We start from the raw sequence: 20,536 nt of genomic DNA, 5'->3' as shown, positions 1-20,536 counted from the left end.
TCCACGCCTCCACCCCGTTTCTACGGAATGTACTAGCGGAGCCATTATTAGCTAGGACAGTATCGAGTTTCGCAAGCGCCTCCATTAGCGCTTGACCTCTGCTATTTGTACAGCGGCTGCCCCATTCCACTGCCCAAGCGTTAAAGTCTCCCGCTATGACTACCGGTTTCCTGCACACTAGGTCCGACGAGAGCCTGTCGATCATCTGGTTGAACTGTTCTATTGGCCACCTTGGTGGAGCGTAGCAGCTGCAATAGAACACACCATTGATCTTGGCAATCGCAACACCCTCGGCGGAGGAGTGTATTATCTCTTGAACCGGGAACCGTCCCGTTGTACAGATTGCTACCATTCCAGACCCGTCCGACACCCAATTGCCGTTTCCGGCAGGGATGCTGTACGGGTCTGATAAGAGGGCGACATCTGTCCTCGACTCCGAGACCGACTGCCACAGCAGCTGTTGGGCTGCTGCACAATGGTTAAGATTTAGCTGTGTGACGTTAACGGCTTCTTATTTACCTCACCGAAGGGACACGAAGGTCCGTCCATAGCATGTTTATGGGCTTGCTTCTTAGCGGTGCAGATAAGGCACTTGTGTGCCTTAGTGCAACCCCGCTCCTTATGCCCCTCCTCGCCGCAGCGACGACATAGTTTACTCCTATCTATGCCCTTGCACTCGTAGGATTTGTGACCGGACTCAAGGCACCGATAGCACCTATCCACTGAACGCGGCTGGGGTATGCTAATTGGGCATACCGACCAGCCGATCTTCAGCTTACCTTTCTCGGTTACCTTTTTGGCATCCGCCTTCAGTAGCCTGAGGTAGGCTACTTTGGTGCCATAGGGTCCCTCTTTAAAGCGCACTGAGGCCTGCTCGATTGTGACGTCGCATTGCTCCTTGACGGCTGCGACGACATCTTCTGCGGTCGTGAACTCGTCCAGATGCTTGCACTGGAGGGACATTTCCGCCCCTAGCGACCTGACCTGGGCGCCTTCACCAAGGACCTCCTGGGCCAAGGCCTTGTACACCGCACTAGATTGTGCGCCTCGCTTCAGCACCAGAAGCATTTCTCCCGTATTGGTGCGTCCCACGCTACGCACATCTCGCCCAAGGGCCGAAAGGCTTTCGGCCGCCTTCATCGACTTTAGGACGTCGGCGTATTTGTCCTTGTCGATTTTTAACCACAAGGCCTCGCCTCTGTCCTTGGCCTTCTTCGCGGGCCGCGGTACCTCCGGTGTCGGTGCCGGCTTCTTCCTGGTGACCAGCGTCCAGGGGTTAACGCCCCCCTGCCCCGGTCTCGCCGGGTTGCTGGTACCAACGCTCTGCTCAGCGAGGTCACTCTCGCCCTCGCTTACCTCGACCAAACGGCATCTGGCCTTAACGGTTGCACGCCGTGTGGTGTCGGTTTTTGCACCCCCGCCTGGCGACTTCCTAGGGCGCTTCGCGTTCGGCGCCGTCTTACGATTGTCCTTGCCCTTGCCTTTTCCCTTCGAGGGGAACTCGGCCGCCGCTCCGAGCGACGTGGCTGCTCTATGGAAGGTGAAGGCCACTGTCTGAGTGCCTGTATCGACCTTCTCTCTCCCTCCCTCTTGCAGGCCACTGTCTGGGTTTCTCTGTCGGACTTCTCCCGGCATTCCAGCCTCTTGGCATAAACGGCGTTCTGTCTTGCGACACGAACAGTTTTCCGGAGCTCCAGGAGGCTCTGCTTTAACTCCTTGCTTATGTTTTGCTTTGCGCTAGTGTACTCGATTATTGAATCAAGCTGCTCCACCACTTTGCGCATCGCGGCTAGTGGCCCGTCCAGTGCGTTGGTAGGGCTATTTCCTACCACTACTGTGGGGTCACTGGTGCTATCAGATGCAGCACTCGTCGCTCCACTACTCTCCCCCCGGGGGAAGACCTCGCCAAACCGCCTCTAGCAAAGGGGTTTGGCCCCTCTGTTTGTTTATTTTTGTTTTTGTTTATCCCCATGTTTGAAGCCATGAGTAGCGCGAGAATAAATGTCCGCCACGCCAGAGCTCCGCATTAACGTGGTAAGGGACGCTTACTGTGGGGGTTGCCCAGGTACCCCACAGGCTCCGTTAACGATCGAGCATCTTTTTCACCCCCTCGATCACTCATTCCTCGGCACGGGTCGCTTCACGCCTTGGAATTGGGGTTATGACCTATCTTGCTTTATTTGGTGACCGCGGCCCAGATCATCACAACCATCCTCCTTTACCAGGGCTTTGGACTTGTAGCACTGGTTCTCAATAGTTTCATGTACGTATATTATTACAGACATGCTACTATTGAGATCCGTCATTCGCTTCAGGAGTATTTTTTTTTAACAATGGAGAAGACGTTTATGTCCTAGCCCAGTACACGTGCTATTGGTAGGGTCCAGTTTACCACACGGGGTGCACTGGGGGCGTGTCGGACTCGAATGGTGACTCTTCCATTAATACCGACTAAACTCCATTGGGCTCCGCCATCTATCCCCAGGAACTACCTTTCGGCATTACTTCTGGAGGGATGGCCGTACTTAGCGTACGCTCTCACTCGTGCCTTACATTCGCACACACTCGCTCGCATCTCGGCATGGGTAGACCATACCTCCGTCTATCATCCGCCAATTCACTCACTCTAACTCCTCGCTTGCTGCTCGGCGCTCAATGCTCTCTGGAGCCGGCAGGCAATCTGAGTGGTAGCAGTCGAAACTGCGTTCCACTTCTCTACCGCTTGGCACATCCCCTGTACAAGGGTATCAGGGGTTGTGTCCAAGCCACAGACGCCTAGCATAGCGCCTCTTTCGACGTCGAAGCGGGGACATACGAATAGTATGTGCTCCGCAGTTTCGTCGACACCTGGCCAGACTGGGGCCTCAGCGTGCCCGAACCTGTGGAGGTACTGTTTGAAACAGCCATGGCCTGACAGGAATTGTGTCAGATGGAAGTGAACTTCCCCATGGGGTCTTCCCACCCAGCTCGATATGTTAGGTATCAGCCGGTGGGTCCACCTACCTCTCGACGAGTTGTCCCATTCGCGCTGCCATCTGGCGACCGAGGTCACCCTGACACGCTCACGGACTCCCCTATTGCCACGCAATTCGAAACAATCTTCGTCTTCCCGGATGACCAGCCCGACTGGCATCATACCCGCTATCACGCAGGATGCATCGTGTGATACCGTGCGGTAGGCAGATATCACTCTGAGACACATCAAGCGATAGGTGCTCTCCAATTTGCGACGGTAGCTGGTTACTCCCAGTGCCCTCGCCCAGGACGGTCCACCATACCTAAGGATAGATACGGCGACACCGGCCAGTAGCCTGCGTCTACTGGCGCACACCTTGGAGCTGTTGGACATCATCCTCGATAACAGCCACCGAAGCCTTCTTGCACGCATAGTCGACATGGCTGCCGAAGGTCAGCTTGTCGTCTATGATGGCTCCAAGAATCTTCAGACTCCGCTTAGAAGTTATCTCAACTTCTCCCGCTTGGATAACTGCTTGTTGTATCGACTTGCGGTCATTGACAACAACCACCTCCGTCTTGTGGTTGGCGAGCTCTAGGCCTCTCGCGCTCATCCATTCCGCCACTATGCTTATCGCGTGTGCCGCCGTTAGTTCTACCTCGGAGATTGACTCCCCGTAGACCGCCAGGGTGACAGCATCGGCGAAACCGACGATTTTCACACCCGGAGGGAACTTTAGTCTCAGAATCCCGTGATACATAAGGTTCCTTAGTACCGGGCCCAGGATTGAACCTTGCGGAACTCCTGCGGTAATAAGAACACTTTGCTGACCGGCATCGGTCTCGTATAATAGTACACGGTTCTGGAAATAGCTTTCCAAAATCCGGTACAGGCCCACCGGCAGGCCAAGCCGGTGTAACGAGAGCGCGATGGCATCCCAGCTTGCGCTGTTGAATGCGTTCTTCACGTCAAGTGTCAGTAACGCACAATATCGAATGCCCCGCCTCTTCCATTGGATCGCTATCTCGGCAGTCCTTACCACTGAGTTGATAGCGTCCACCGTGGACTTCCCCTTTCGAAAGCCGAACTGATTACTTGACAGGCCCTCCGTACCTTCTGCGTATGGAGTTAGCCTGTTCAGGATAATCCGCTCAAGCAATTTGCCCGTCGTGTCAATCAGACAGATTGGTCTGTACGCCGATGGGTCACCAGGCGGCTTCCCGGCCTTCGGCAACAGTACCTGCTTCTGCTTTTTCCATCTATCCGGAAAACGGCACTCGTCAAGGCATCTCTGCATAGCCAACCTGAACATGTTCGGGTTCGCCATGATTGCTGTCTTGAGAGCGCTGTTTGGAACTCCATCAGGCCCTGGAGCTTTATTCACCGCTAGAGAATTAGCAACTGCAAGTAGCTCTTCGTTCGTCACCGCGGCCACCATGTCGTCCGTACCCACCGTGCCTTGCGGCGCTGGGGGCCAGGGACTTATGGTTCGGAACGGGAAGAGTACTTCGATAATTCTCGCCAACCGTTCTGGCGACCGTTCAGGAGGTGAGGAGCCCCCTTTGGTCTTTGCCATCATGATCCTGTAGGCATCGCCCCACGGATTCACGTTGGCCTCCTCGCACAATTTGTCAAAACACGCTCTTTTGCTGCGCTTGATGGCCTTGTCAAGGGCCGATTTCGCAGCACGAAACACTTCACGTCGTTCCACTCTAACCTCCTCAGTGCGGGCTCGCTGCATCCTACGTCTAGCTTGTAGGCAAGCTGACCGTAGGGCTGCGATCTCTGCACTCCACCAATATACCGAGCGTCTGCCATTTCTTGGCAGGGTCTTCCTCGGCATAGTGGCGTCGCACACGCGTGATAGAGCAGCTACCAGCGCATCCCCGCTTAGACTGTCGGTGTTGACCTCCAGTTCCAGGGCCGCGGTGGAAACTTAGCTGTCGAAGTGATTGGTCTTCCACCCGCGTACCTGACAGGGATTACCCACCCTAGAATGCTGCACACCAAAGTTGATCTTGAAGCGTATTGCTAGGTGATCACTATGGGTGTAGCCTTCGTCTACCCTCTAGTCCATGTCTGGGACCAAACTTGGACTGGCAAACGTTACGTCAATCCAGGACTCGACCCCATTCCTACGGAATGTGCTAGCGGAACCATCATTGACTAGCACTGCGTCGAGTTTCGCAAGCGCCTCCAGAAGCGCTGGGCCCCTACCATTTGTATAGCGGCTGCCCCACTCCACCGCCCAAACGTTGAAGTCACCCGCTATGACAAACGGCTTTCGTCCCACCATGTCAGACGAAAGCCTATCGATCATCTGGTTGAACTGTTCTATTGGCCACATAGGTGGGGCATAGCAGCTACAATAGAACACACCATTGATCTTGGCAATCGCGACACCCTCCGCAGAGGACTGTACTACCTCCTGAACCGGGAACCGACCCGTTGCACAGATAGCTGCCATTCTAGACCCGTCCGCCACCCAGTTGCCGTTGTCGGCAGGGACGTTGTACGGGTCGGATAGAAGGGCGACATCTGTCCCCGACTCCAATACCGACTGCCACAGCAACTGCTGAGCAGGTGCGCAGTGGTTAAGATTCAGCTGTGTGACGATTGCCATTGCTTCTTCTTTCCCGCCTCCCCGAAGGGACAAGCAGGTCCGCCCATAACATGGTTGCGGCCCTGCTTCTTGCTAGTGCAGATGAGACACTTGGGTGCCCTCTCGCATTTCAGCGCCTTGTGTCCCTCCTCGCCGCAGCGACGACACAACTTGCTCCTGTCTGGGCCCTTACAGTCGTATGACTTGTGGCCTGGCTCCAGACATTTAAAACACCGGTCCACTGAAGGCGGCTGGGGTATGCTAACTGGGCATACTGACCATCCGATCTTCAACTTCCCTTTGTCAGTTACTTTTTTGGCTTCCGCGGTCGGTAACTTGAAGTAAGCTACCTGCGTGCCAAGCAACCGCTCCCTGATACGAACAGAGTTCTGATCGATCTCGACGCCGCACTGCTGCTTAACGGCCGAGACGACGTCCTCTGCGTTTGTGATCTCGTCCAGTTGCTTACACTGGAGAGTCACTTCCGCTCCCAACGACCTCACCTGAGCGCCGTTTCCCAAGACCTCTTGGGCCAACCTCCTATACGTTGCTCCATTGGATTGTGCACCACGCTTCAGCACCAAGATCATTTCGCCATCTTTGGTGCGTCTGACGCTTCGCACATCCTGTCCTAAATTCGAGAGGCTTTCGGCCGCCCGCATCGATTTTAGGACCTCCGCATAGCTGCCCCCGTTGGTTTTCACCAGCAGGGCCTCTTTTCTGTCCCTCGCCTTCTTCTTCGCGGGTCGAGGTGCGTTGGACTTCCGCTCCCTGCTGACCACCTGCCATTCGCCATCTTGTGCCGATGGCGCCGGCAGGCTGGTGCCAGGTCGCTCCGCAGTACGCGCCCGATTGGCGGCTTTCGCCTTTCTAGGCTGAGAAGTCACCTTCTCGGGACGCCGCCCTGCGGGATCCTTCGCACCCGGATCCGCACCTCCCAAGCGACGTTTGGCCTTGTTGGTTGCACGTCGTTTGGCGTTGCTGCGCGTGCCTACATTAGGCCTAGGCCGCTTCGCAGTCTCCCCCTCCATTAAGCGTTTGGTGGCCGATAAAGCGAAGTCTATCGCCTCTTGCGCCATCGTCGCTCCGCCGTGGAAGGAGAAGGCCTCAGTTTGGATACCGCGATCGGCCTTCTCTCTTTCCGGCAACCTCTCCATGTAGGCTACTTGTTCTTGTCTTGCGACTCGAACAGCCTGACGAAGCACCAGCAGGTTCTGTTTAAGTTCCTTGCTGATGTTATTCTTCCCGCTTGTGAATTCGATAATACTATCCAGCTGCTTGACCACTTCCTGCATCGCAGGTAGTGGTCCGCCAAGCGTGCTGGTAGTATTGTCTCCTACCACAACTATTCCGCCTTCGGTGCCGTTATTTGCAGCCACCTTCGCTCCGTTGTCAGCCCCTGTCGGGGGAGACCTCGCCAGACTCGCCTTTGGCAAAGGAGTTCAGCGCCGTAATCGCTTCCGCCTCCTCATCACATACTTTTTTATTATTGTTTCTACAAAGACTCATATTAAGACCCACGAGTTGCGCGAGAAGATAGGTCCGCCACGCCAGAGCTCCGCATCAACGTGGTAAGAGACACTTACTGTGGGGGGTGCCCAGGTACCCCACAGGCTCCGTTAACGATCGGGCATCTTTTTCACCCCCCCGATCATTAATCCCTCGGCACGGATCACTTCACGCCTTGGAATTGGGGTTATCCCGTTTGGTGGGCCCAAATCACCGGAACGGGAGGTCCATAGCGCTATTGTATGCCGGCAACAACACGGCCCCCCTTCCCTGTCAGCATACGACCATAGTTCCAACGAGTTGGCTACCCGAACATTCCTATGGCTACTCGTATCCCAGCCGGCTCCGCGGGGAGGTAGAGATAGGAGTTCCTGGGCAAGAGGCTAAGGACCACTGTGGTTAACCACCGGGTCTGTTATTAGCGACCTAGACCCATAAATCCATGTAATGTTGAAACTATTTGAATATGTACTACATCATTCGGACACCATGATATTACCGGTTTATAAGGAAATTTGCTGTTTGACCGTACTCTTCAACCCGTAACTCCGAAACCGCTAGTCGGATCAACTAAAAATTCAATAGCAGCTTACGGGAGCATCATACCGCTCATTTGAAACTAAGTGTATGCAAATCGGTTCAGCCATCTCCGATGAAATCGAGTGACATTATTTGACACACACACAAACATCCATACACACATACAGACTTTTTTCGATCTCGACGAACTGAGACGAATGGTGTGAGAGACTCGGCCCTGCTGGCCTCCGTTAAAAAGTCGAAATTCGTACCAATTGTATAACCTTTCTATATGAGAAAGGCAAAAAACACACATACAGACATTATCCCAATTTGTCGAGTTGAGTTGTTTGGTATATGATACTCGACCCTGCCGGCCTCGGAAATAGGTTTTCAAAATTTGAGCGAACTCTATACATTTCATTTGTAAGAAATTCAAAAGTAAAAATATTTTTTACGTAGTTTCAAAACGATCCCTTACAAAATATTTGATATTACATACTCACAAATAATTTTTATTGCAGGCATGGGCAAAGAAGTTGAAAATCTAATCATGGAAAACAACGAGTTACTAGCGACTAAGTAATTCTTTTTTGCTTGCTTTCATTCCGTAGTTGTTCAAGAATTTACGTTCTTTTAACATTTTAGAAATGCCTTGAATATTGTTAAGGACGATCTTATAGTAAAAGTGGACGAATTGACAGGCGAAATAGAGATTTTGCGAGAAGAGCTGAATGCTGTAATACTTTCGAGAAATAAATTGAGATCTAAAGTTGAAGAGTTAGAAGAAGAATTGAAAAAAACCAAAGCTCTTGTGAAACAAAGTACTAATGATCAGGAAGAAGAAGGTGATATTCCAATGGCACAAAGAAAGCGGTTTACAAGGGTAGAAATGGCGCGCGTTCTGATGGAAAGAAATCAGGTAAAGTTAATTGGTTACAGATACGTCTAACCGTTTGTACATATTCCCTGGATGACAGGTATTCTGTAGAATGAATGAATTTCTTACCAGTATCAGTATTCCAGCAGTGATTAACATTTACTTTTCTCTGGCATATCTCTATCCGTCATGCTAAAGATGTTGGTATCGATAAATATCTCGCTACCATTGTTACCTGTCATTTACAGACATGAAAAAAAGCATTGATTACCATTTTTCGAATTAATTTAATTTAATTCGAATTTAATTAATCAAATGAACAAATCAATCAGATGATTCAAATAAATCAAATGAATCAAATGATTCAAATGAATCAAATGAATCAAATGAATCAAATGAATCAAATGAATCAAATGAATCAAATTAATCAAGTGAATCAAATGGATCAAATGAATCAAATAAATCAAATAAATCAAATGAATCAAATAAATCAAATGAATCAAATAAATCAAATGAATCAAATGAATCAAACGAATCAAATGAATCAAATGAACCAAATGAATCAAATGAATCTAATAAATCAAATGAATCAAATGGATCAAATGAATCAAATGAATCAAATGAATCAAATGTATCAAATGAATCAAATGAATCAAATGAATCAAATGAGTCAAATGAATCAAATGAATCAAATGAATCAAATGAATCAAATGAATCAAATGAATCAAATGAATCAAATGAATCAAATGAATCAAATGAATCAAATGAATCAAATGAATCAAATGAATCAAATGAATCAAATGAATCAAATGAATCAAATGAATCAAATGAATCAAATGAATCAAATGAATCAAATGAATCAAATGAATCAAATGAATCAAATGAATCAAATGAATCAAATGAATCAAATGAATCAAATGAATCAAATGAATCAAATGAATCAAATGAATCAAATGAATCAAATGAATCAAATGAATCAAATGAATCAAATGAATCAAATGAATCAAATGAATCAAATGAATCAAATGAATCAAATGAATCAAATGAATCAAATGAATCAAATGAATCAAATGAATCAAATGAATCAAATGAATCAAATGAATCAAATGAATCAAATGAATCAAATGAATCAAATGAATCAAATGAATCAAATGAATCAAATGAATCAAATGAATCAAATGAATCAAATGAATCAAATGAATCAAATGAATCAAATGAATCAAATGAATCAAATGAATCAAATGAATCAAATGAATCAAATGAATCAAATGAATCAAATGAATCAAATGAATCTAATGAATCAAATGAATCAAATGAATCAAATGAATCAAATGAATCAAATGAATCAAATGAATCAAATGAATCAAATGAATCAAATGAATCAAATGAATCAAATGAATCAAATGAATCAAATGAATCAAATGAATCAAATGAATCAAATGAATCAAATGAATCAAATGAATCAAATGAATCAAATGAATCAAATGAATCAAATGAATCAAATGAATCAAATGAATCAAATGAATCAAATGAATCAAATGAATCAAATGAATCAAATGAATCAAATGAATCAAATGAATCAAATGAATCAAATGAATCAAATGAATCAAATGAATCAAATGAATCAAATGAATCAAATGAATCAAATGAATCTAATGAATCAAATGAATCAAATGAATCAAATGAATCAAATGAATCAAATGAATCAAATGAATCAAATGAATCAAATGAATCAAATGAATCAAATGAATCAAATGAATCAAATGAATCAAATGAATCAAATGAATCAAATGAATCAAATGAATCAAATGAATCAAATGAATCAAATGAATCAAATGAATCAAATGAATCAAATGAATCAAATGAATCAAATGAATCAAATGAATCAAATGAATCAAATGAATCAAATGAATCAAATGAATCAAATGAATCAAATGAATCAAATGAATCAAATGAATCAAATGAATCAAATGAATCAAATGAATCAAATGAATCAAATGAATCAAATGAATCAAATGAATCAAATGAATCAAATGAATCAAATGAATCAAATGAATCAAATGAATCAAATGAATCAAATGAATCAAATGAATCAAATGAATCAAATGAATCAAATGAATCAAATGAATCAAATGAATCAAATGAATCAAATGAATCAAATGAATCAAATGAATCAAATGAATCAAATGAATCAAATGAATCAAATGCATCAAATGCATCAAATGCATCAAATGCATCAAATGAATCAAATGAATCGATTGAATTAAATGAATCAAATGAATCAAATGAATCAAATAAATCAAATGAATCAAATGAATCAAACCAAACAAACCAATCAAAGTTACTCAAAATTGGAAAAGTCCACTTTTAGCTAGATTTGAGTAGAAATTACTCAGAATTTGGAAAAGTCCTTTTTTAATTGGATTTGTGTAAAAGTTACTAAAAATTTGGAAAAGTCCACTTTTAATTGGATTTGAGTAGAAGTTACTCCAAATATGGAAAAGTCCACTTGTAATTGGATATGAGTAAAAGTTACTCAACATTTAGAAAAGTCCACTTTCAATTGGATTTGAGTAAAAGTTACCCAAAACATGGAAAAGTACACTTTTAATTGAAAGTTACTCAAAATTTGGAACAGTCCAATTTTAATTGGATATGGAAAATATGGATTTAATTGGATTTGTGTAGAAGTTACTCAAAATAGGGAAAAGTCCACTTTTAATTGGATTTGAGTAGAAGTGACTCAATTTGGAAAAGTCCCTATTTTAACTGGATTTGAGTAAAAGTTACTCAAAATATGGAAAAGTCAGTAGAAATTACTCAGAATTTGAAAAAGTCCTTTTTTAGTTGGATTTGAGTAGAAGTTACTCAAAATATCGAAAAGTACACTTTTAATTGGATTTGAGTAGAAGTGACTCAAAATTTGGAAAAGTGAACTTTTAATTGGATTTGTGTAGAAGTTGCTCAAAATATGGAAAAGTCCACATTTAATTGGATATGAGTAGAAGTTGCTCAAAATTTGAAAAGTCCACTTTTAATTGGATTTAAAAGTTAAAATCACTCAAAATTTAAAAGTCCCCTTTTAAAAGGATTTGAGTAGAAATTATTCAACATTTGTAAAAGTCCATTTTAATGTGGATATGAGTAGAAGTTACTCAAAATTTGGAACAGTTCTTCTTTAATTGGATATGAGTAGAAGCTGCTCAAAATTTTGAAAAGTCCACTTTTAATTGGATTTGAGTAGAAATTACTCAAAATTTGAAGATGTCGCATTTTAATTGAATTTGAGTAAAAATTATTAAAATTTTGAAAAAGTCTACTTTCAATTGGATTTGAGTAGAAGTTAACCAAAATTTGAGAAAGTACACTTTTAATTTGATTTGAGTAGATATTACGCAGAATTTGGAAAAGTCCTTTTTTAATTGGATTTGAATAAAAGTTACTCAAAATATGGAAAAGTGAATTTTTAATTGGATTTGAGTAGAAATTACTCAATATTTGGAAAAGTTCACTTTTAATTGGATTTGAGTAGAAATTACTCAAAATTTAAAAGAGTCCCTTTTTAATTGGATTCGAGTAGAAATTATTCAAAATTCGTAAAAGTCCACTTTAATGTGGATATGAGTAGAAGTTACTTAAAATTTGTAGTCCACTTTTAATTGGATTTGTGTTGAAGTTGCTCAAAATATGGAAAAGTCCACTTTTAATTGGATTTGAGTAGAAGTTACTCAAAATATGAAAAAGTCCACTTTTAATTGGAGTTGAGTAGAAGTTACTCAAAATTTGGAAAGGTCCACTTTTAATTGGATCTGAGTAGAAATTACTCAATATTTGGAAAAGTTCGCTTTTAATTGGATTTGAGTAGAACTTACTCAAAATTTAAGAGTCCCTATTTAATTGGATTTGAGTAGAAATTATTCAAAATTTGTAAAAGTCCACTTTAATGTGGATATGAGTAGAAGTTACTTAAAATTTGTAGTCCACTTTTAATTGGAATTGTGTAGAAGTTGCTCAAAATATGGAAAAGTCCACTTTTAATTGGTTTTTAGTAGAAGTTACTCAAAATAAGGAAAAGTTCACTTTTACTTGGATATGAGTAAAAGTTGCTCAAAATATGGAGAAGTCCACTTTTATTTGGATTTGAGTAGGAGTTACTCAAAATATGGAAAAGTTCACTTTTAATTGGATTTGAGTAGAAGAGGCTCAAAATTTGGAGAAGTCCATTTTTAATAAGATTTTAGTAAAAGTTACCCAAAATATGGAAAAGTCCACTTTTAATTGGATATGAGTGAAAGTTACCATTAATATGGAAAAGTCCACTTTTAATTGGATTTGAGTAAACGTTGCTCAAAATATGGAAAAGTACAATTTTAATTGGATTTGAGTAGAAGTTACTCCAAATTTGGAAAAGTCCACTTTCAATTGGATTTGAGTAGAAGTTACTCAAAATTTGGAAAAGTCCACTTTTAATTGGATATGGAAAATATGGAAAGGTCCTTTTTAATTGGATTTGAGTAGAAGTTACTCAAAATTTAGAAATGTCCTCTTTCAATTGGATATGAGTAGAAGTTGCTCAAAATTTAGAAAAGTCCACTTTTAATTGGATTTAAGTAGAAATTACTAAAAAATTGACAATGTCTCATATTAATTGGATTTGAGTAAAATTATTCAAATTTTGGAAAAGTCCACTTTCAATTGGATTTGAGTAGAAGTTAACCAAAATTTGAGAAAGTACACTTTTAATTTGATTTGAGTAGATATTACGCAGAATTTGGAAAAGTCCTTTTTTAATTGGATTTGAATAAAAGTTACTCAAAATATGGAAAAGTGAATTTTTAATTGGATTTGAGTAGAAATTACTCAATATTTGGAAAAGTTCACTTTTAATTGGATTTGAGTAGAAATTACTCAAAATTTAAAAGAGTCCCTTTTTAATTGGATTCGAGTAGAAATTATTCAAAATTCGTAAAAGTCCACTTTAATGTGGATATGAGTAGAAGTTACTTAAAATTTGTAGTCCACTTTTAATTGGATTTGTGTTGAAGTTGCTCAAAATATGGAAAAGTCCACTTTTAATTGGATTTGAGTAGAAGTTACTCAAAATATGAAAAAGTCCACTTTTAATTGGAGTTGAGTAGAAGTTACTCAAAATTTGGAAAGGTCCACTTTTAATTGGATCTGAGTAGAAATTACTCAATATTTGGAAAAGTTCGCTTTTAATTGGATTTGAGTAGAACTTACTCAAAATTTAAGAGTCCCTATTTAATTGGATTTGAGTAGAAATTATTCAAAATTTGTAAAAGTCCACTTTAATGTGGATATGAGTAGAAGTTACTTAAAATTTGTAGTCCACTTTTAATTGGAATTGTGTAGAAGTTGCTCAAAATATGGAAAAGTCCACTTTTAATTGGTTTTTAGTAGAAGTTACTCAAAATAAGGAAAAGTTCACTTTTACTTGGATATGAGTAAAAGTTGCTCAAAATATGGAGAAGTCCACTTTTATTTGGATTTGAGTAGGAGTTACTCAAAATATGGAAAAGTTCACTTTTAATTGGATTTGAGTAGAAGAGACTCAAAATTTGGAGAAGTCCATTTTTAATAAGATTTTAGTAAAAGTTACCCAAAATATGGAAAAGTCCACTTTTAATTGGATATGAGTGAAAGTTACCATTAATATGGAAAAGTCCACTTTTAATTGGATTTGAGTAAACGTTGCTCAAAATATGGAAAAGTACAATTTTAATTGGATTTGAGTAGAAGTTACTCCAAATTTGGAAAAGTCCACTTTCAATTGGATTTGAGTAGAAGTTACTCAAAATTTGGAAAAGTCCACTTTTAATTGGATATGGAAAATATGGAAAGGTCCTTTTTAATTGGATTTGAGTAGAAGTTACTCAAAATTTAGAAATGTCCTCTTTCAATTGTATATGAGTAGAAGTTGCTCAAAATTTAGAAAAGTCCACTTTTAATTGGATTTAAGTAGAAATTACTAAAAAATTGACAATGTCTCATATTAATTGGATTTGAGTAAAATTATTCAAATTTTGGAAAAGTCCACTTTCAATTGGATTTGAGTAGAAGTTGCTCAAAATTTGGAAAAATCCACTTTTGATTGGATTTGAGTAAAAATGACTCAGAATTTGGAAAAGTCCTTTTTTAATTAGATTTGAGTAGAAGTTACTCAAAATTTGGAAAAGTCCACTTTTGATTGGATTTGAGTAAAAATTACTCAGAATTTGGAAAAGTCTTTTTTTAATTAGATTTGAGTAGAAGTTACTCAAAATTTGGATTTGAGAAGAAATTACTCAAAATTTAAAAGTCCCTGTTTAATTGGATTTGAGTAGAAATTATTCAAAATTTGTAAAAGTCCACTTTTAATTGGATATGGAAAATATGGAAAAGTCCATTTTAATTCGTTTTGAGTAGAAGTGACTCAAAATTTGGAAAAGTTCACTTTTAATTTGATTCGAGTAGAAGTTACTCAAAATATGAGTAGAAGTTGCTCAAAATTTAGAATAGTCCACTTTTAATCGGATTTGAGTAGAAATTACTCAAAATTTGGAAAAGTCCACTTTCAATTCCTTTCAAGTGTCCTCCAAGGAGCTGTAATTGGAGGAAGATCTGACTTCTACCCAGTTTTTCACATTAATAGATTATATGTGTGCACTACAAAACAATCCCGTGTATAATGCAACCATTTTTTGAACATTTATATGTACATATACACACATATACACATACACATATATACATACATAAATACACACATGCGCACATAAAAAATATACACATGCATTCATACACACATACATATACAAATACCTACATACATATACGCATTGTCCATACATGTATACATACATACCCACATATACACATTGTGTATTACCAATTACATACATATACTCGAGTTGAAGGAGGACCCCACGATTAACAGCTCAACTATACAAGAGATTATTATCACATCACTGGGTGAAAGGGCAGAAGTTAAAGCCTTAAGCCCGTAGACAGTGATTATGTGTATAGACCAGGATGATATCAGGACTGTGAACGAGCTAAAAGGTGCACTGAAGCTGCATTTTAACCTTGTCGAGTTGCACATCTTTCCGAGCAAGTGAAGTCAAGTGAATTTCCTATTACGTAACAATTCTTCGAAAAAAATTTTTTGTTCAGCAAAACATGTTACGTACCGATCTAGCTTACTCCCCCTCCCCCGTATGTCACAACATGTCACAACTTCTCGTGCCGCCAGTCGACCCCCCCCCCCGACAAAATTACGCATTCTACACGCACACTCCATGGAGACAGTTCGGGAGCATTCACATTCACGCATCCGCATGCCATCGGCCTAAACAACAGAGTCCGCGAACATATGGGCAGCGGAGAATGAGCGAGCGTATAAAGGACGATTCAGACGACACATCAGCCTCAACGTCAGTTAACGTCAACGGAACGTCACCGTTCCGTCAGGAAAAGTTTAATACCCTTTCCCTGCGCCCGCTCACACGTGCCGCACGTCAAAAAGTCCCGTGCCGTTGATGTTGTTTGTGAACGCTTCTATCCAACGCCGACTGCACGCAACCAATTCTGACGCCCCGCACCCGCGACGGAAGCCCGATGCATCGTGTGAACCGCGCTCAACGCATCGCTCACGCTCCTTACGGAGAACTTCGCCCAGGCATCGCCCTCATATACCTCCCCCTCCCCCGCCGCAACGAATACCGTACGTCAAACACACGCTTTCCGTCTTCCCATCGAACGCATACCAAAACATACCACAGAAAATTAACAAAATCACTTCAGAATAAAAGAGATGAGAATCCAAAACATGTAAACTCTGCATACATCTGTCTCTCAGTGCACTTCTGCTTGTGTGTACACCGATGGAATATCCATACGTACCAACTAAAACGTGTCAACTCAGATGACGGCGAGTGGGGAGAAAGAGAAAACTAGTGGCACGAACCTGTATCAACGCGATTATGCTGTCTAACTAAGCTTTCGTACTAATCGGCTTGTTTGTATTTAAACAGGGTGACTCAGAATGGATGTTACAAGTTTTATATTTAATTTTCCATTTTTTCAGCAGGGTGGTTATCATGGGGAAATCAAACCGAATCATTTTTGAGCGTATTATTTTGACACCTCATTGCTGATTTCAATAGATTAAACCTTGTTTGATTTTCTAGTGAGACGTAAGGTAAATGCTTTAATTTCGGTACTATACTTCGTCTCACGGAAACTTTTAATATAAGAAAATTACGTAATAAATGTTCGTCACTGTCAAAGATAGCGATCTAAAGAGTCCGGGAGATAATCGTGCAACAATAGTTCTAAGAATGGTTTGCCTAAAGTTGAATTACTGAATTGATATCAAGTATTTAAATGATTAAAGAAATGTAATAATTAAATTCGCTTGATTCATTAGCAAATTTTCGATTTTGCCTTACACTGATAAAATCAAGTACCCATTAATGCATAGAAAACTACTCATTTTCAATAAAAGTGGAATAACCCATTAAATGGTTAAAGCGTTTGTACCTATAAATGAGTACAGATCTTGTACGTCAACCTTGGTATGTTTCACCCATTATTTTTCGCAGAACTGTTACAACAAAATGCGTAAAAAATACCCATTCATGAAATTCACGCCAGAATGAAAAATACTGTCAATAGAATTATTTCTGAATTAAAAAAAAAACAAAATAACATTCATTTCACATTATTGTTTCCTTATAAAAGTATAGGAATCTAGATAGAAATCCTATTCTAAAACTACTTAACAAAATAAAACTGCCAACCGGATATATTGTTGATGGCTGGATCTTTTGGCTGCTCTAAAAATGCCGAACTGGCGCATATTCTCAACATCGTCAGTAGTCTAAACAGACGTTGTTTTCTGAGCATGGCCGAAATGTTCCGTTTCCGCCACGGACTCCGATGCAGGGCGATAATTTGCAGGTTCCACTACGATCCTTAGTTTGCAGGTTAACTCGCTTGAAATAATGCTTAAGGATTTTTCACCCATTATCAAGATCAATATACCCATTGACATTACCTCATCGAGTAGTTGTGGTATGGATAAAAACTACTCATTGTTAAAAACAAAAAAGTACCCATTTTTTTGACAGCTCGAATAACTTCCGAAAATGGGAAATTTGAATACATAAAATGGGTAAAGTTTTTTACCGTGTATTGACGCCTATTTTGAGACACCCTGTAAAGAACGCGGATCTCGATATTCATTTGAAACAGACCTGCAAAGTCAAACACAAGAACACCGAAAAAGAAAAAGCAAGTATGCCAGACTAAACGAGAGAAACCCACTCATCACCGCACACCACCCTGCCTAAAACTCGCATGACACACGTCCCGCGCCATCCGTCTGGAAACCCATAAATCATTTAATGAAAAATTTGAGCCTCTCACACGACAACACATCCAATGTATTGCTCCAATAAAAAGTAAAAACACTTTCAATTCCTTTCAAGTCCTTTTTTAATTGGAAAGAGGAGAAATTACTTAAAATTTATAAAAGTGCCTTTTTTATTGGATTTTTGAAGAAATTATTCAAAATTTGGGAAAGTCCACTTTAATTTGGATATAAGAAGAAGTTACTCAAAATTTGTAAAACGCTACATTAAATTTGATATGAGTAAAAGCTGCTCAAAATCTGGAAAAGTCCAAAAAGATAAAAAAGGTGAAAGAGGTAAAAAAGGTAAAACAGATAAGAAAAACCTGTTTTAATCCACCTAGCGGTGCAATTGTGCCTTTCTCATTTCTCTAAACTATGGCACGGAGGCTTTTTATGTTCAACATAATTGTGGAAATGTCCATTACATTCTTAGTACACTTTGCATTTATACACAATGGCATGCCAGCCACGAACTTGATGAGCTACGTGTCGACGGTGAAACACTTGAAACAAAAAAATATCATACTCCATTAGCCTAATCAGCATTAGATCAATGTTATCTGCTTGCTAACTCATTTTGTCATGCGGGGGTGGGTATGTGAGGAGGACGAAAGTCCCGTGAACGAACGACTCCCCAGCTTAAATTGATATGCTTTGTGATATAGTGGTGGTTTAAAGATGATGGGGTTGAAAGGGAGGGGTATGAGGGCTGGATGGGGTGGTGGTCTGAGGGGTGATTTAAGGAGATATTTAAAGGAGCGGAGTGAACAGTAGAGGGGGGGGTGTAACCCCTCTCCGTAAACCATCAACTACGCCCCTGTTAAAATCCAGAAACCTTATGCGAATCGAAAAAAAATTTGGCCGGGATTAGGTTGACGTTTTTCAGAGTGATTGCATAACCTTTCTATATGAGAAAGGCAAAAATGTGCCAAATCCAAAAAAGTGAATCGTCGTCAAAATTTTTTTCGAGTTTGCATGAATCGACGTTTCATGCACCTCGAGCACATTTAGCATCGAAAATAAAAATTCTATTTTTAATTTTTCCTATAGTTTATATGAGAAATTTCTGTGTGGCCGCACTCTGAAACCCGTAATTCCGGTACCAGAATTCCGATCGATCCAAAATTCAATAGCAGCCGATGGGAAGGTTGCACCTTCCATTTGAGACTAAGTTTGGGCAAATCGGTCCAGCCATCTCTGAGAAAAATGAGTGACATTATTTGACACATACACACATACAAACACACATACACACACACACACACACACACACACACATACAGACTTTTTCCGATCCCGACGAACTGAGTCGAAAGGGATATGACACTCGGCCCTCCGGGCCGGGATTAGGTTGACGTTTTTCAGAGTGATTGCAAAACATTTCTATATGAGAAAGGCAAAAAGTTAAAATTGGTAAAAATGGAAACAAGGTAAAAACCTGTTTTAATCCACCTAGCGGTGCAATTGTGCCTTTCTCATTTCTCTAAACTATGGCACGGAGGCTTTTTATGTTCAACATAATTGTGGAAATGTCCTACGGTGTCGACGGTGAAACACTTCAAACAAAAAAATATCATACTCCATTAGCCTAATCAGCATTAAATCAATGTTATCTGCTTGCTAACTCATTTTGTCATGCGGGGATGGGTATGTGAGGAGGGCGAAAGTCCCATGAACGAACGACTCCCCAGCATAAATTGGTATGCTTTGTAATATAGTGGTGGTTTAAAGATGATGGGGTTGAAAGGGAGGGGTATGAGGTGGTGGTCTGAGGGGTGATTTAAGGAGATTTTTAAAGGAGGGGAGTGAACAGTAGAGGGGGGGGGGGGTGTAACCCCTCTCCGTAAACCATCAACTACGCCCCTGTTAAAATCCAGAAACCTTATGCGAGTCGAAAAAAAATTTGGCCGGGATTAGGTTGACGTTTTTCAGAGTGTTGCATAACCTTACTATATGAAAAAGGCAAAAATGTGCAAAATCCAAAAAAGTGAATCTTCGTCAAATTTTTTTCGTGTTTGCATCAAATGTCGACGTTTTATGCACCTTGAATACATTTAGCATCAAAAATAAAAATTCTATTTTTAATTTTTCCTATAGTTTTTATGAGAAATTTCTGTGTGGCCGCACTCTGAAGCCCGTAATTCCGGAACCAGAATTCCGATCGATCCAAAATTCAATAGCAGCCGATGGGAAGGTTGCACCTTTCATTTGAGACTAAGTTTGGGCAAATCGGTCCAGCCATCTCTGAGAAAAATGAGTGACATTATTTGACACATACGCACATACATACACACACATACACACATACACACACATACACACACATACACACACATACATACACATACACACACACATACAGACTTTTTCCGATCTCGACGAACTGAGTCGAATGGGATATGACACTCGGCCCTCCGGGACGCGATTAGGTTGACGTTTTTCAGAGTGATTGCATAACCTTTCTATATGAGAAAGGCAAAAATCTGCAAAATCCAAAAAAGTGAATCTTCGTCAAATTTTTTTCGTGTTTGCATCAAATCTCGACGTTTTATGCACCTTGAATACATTTAGCATCAAAAATAAAAATTCTATTTTTAATTTTTCCTATAGTTTTTATGAGAAATTTCTGTGTGGCCGCACTCTGAAACCCGTAAT

At 41.0% G+C, this 20,536-nt stretch overlaps 1 protein-coding gene across 6 annotated transcripts in view; it reads left to right on the top strand.

The window, feature by feature from the left end:
• The window catches only part of LOC131691036 (JNK-interacting protein 3), a 1,253,801-nt gene that overhangs the window by 388,477 nt on the left and 844,788 nt on the right, over positions 1 to 20,536 (top strand). For all 6 annotated transcript variants that reach the window (XM_058977179.1, XM_058977178.1, XM_058977180.1 and 3 more), the window contains exons 4-5: positions 8,111 to 8,168; positions 8,235 to 8,508. In XM_058977179.1, coding sequence (XP_058833162.1) covers positions 8,111 to 8,168; positions 8,235 to 8,508 — 332 coding nt within the window. The remainder of the gene's footprint in view (positions 1 to 8,110; positions 8,169 to 8,234; positions 8,509 to 20,536) is intronic.

The sequence above is a fragment of the Topomyia yanbarensis genome, chromosome 3 (assembly GCF_030247195.1).
Source record: "Topomyia yanbarensis strain Yona2022 chromosome 3, ASM3024719v1, whole genome shotgun sequence".
In the NCBI taxonomy this organism is placed as follows: domain Eukaryota; kingdom Metazoa; phylum Arthropoda; class Insecta; order Diptera; family Culicidae; genus Topomyia; species Topomyia yanbarensis.
The sequence above is the reverse complement of the archived record's forward strand: the minus strand, read 5'-3'. Positions and strand labels throughout refer to the sequence as shown.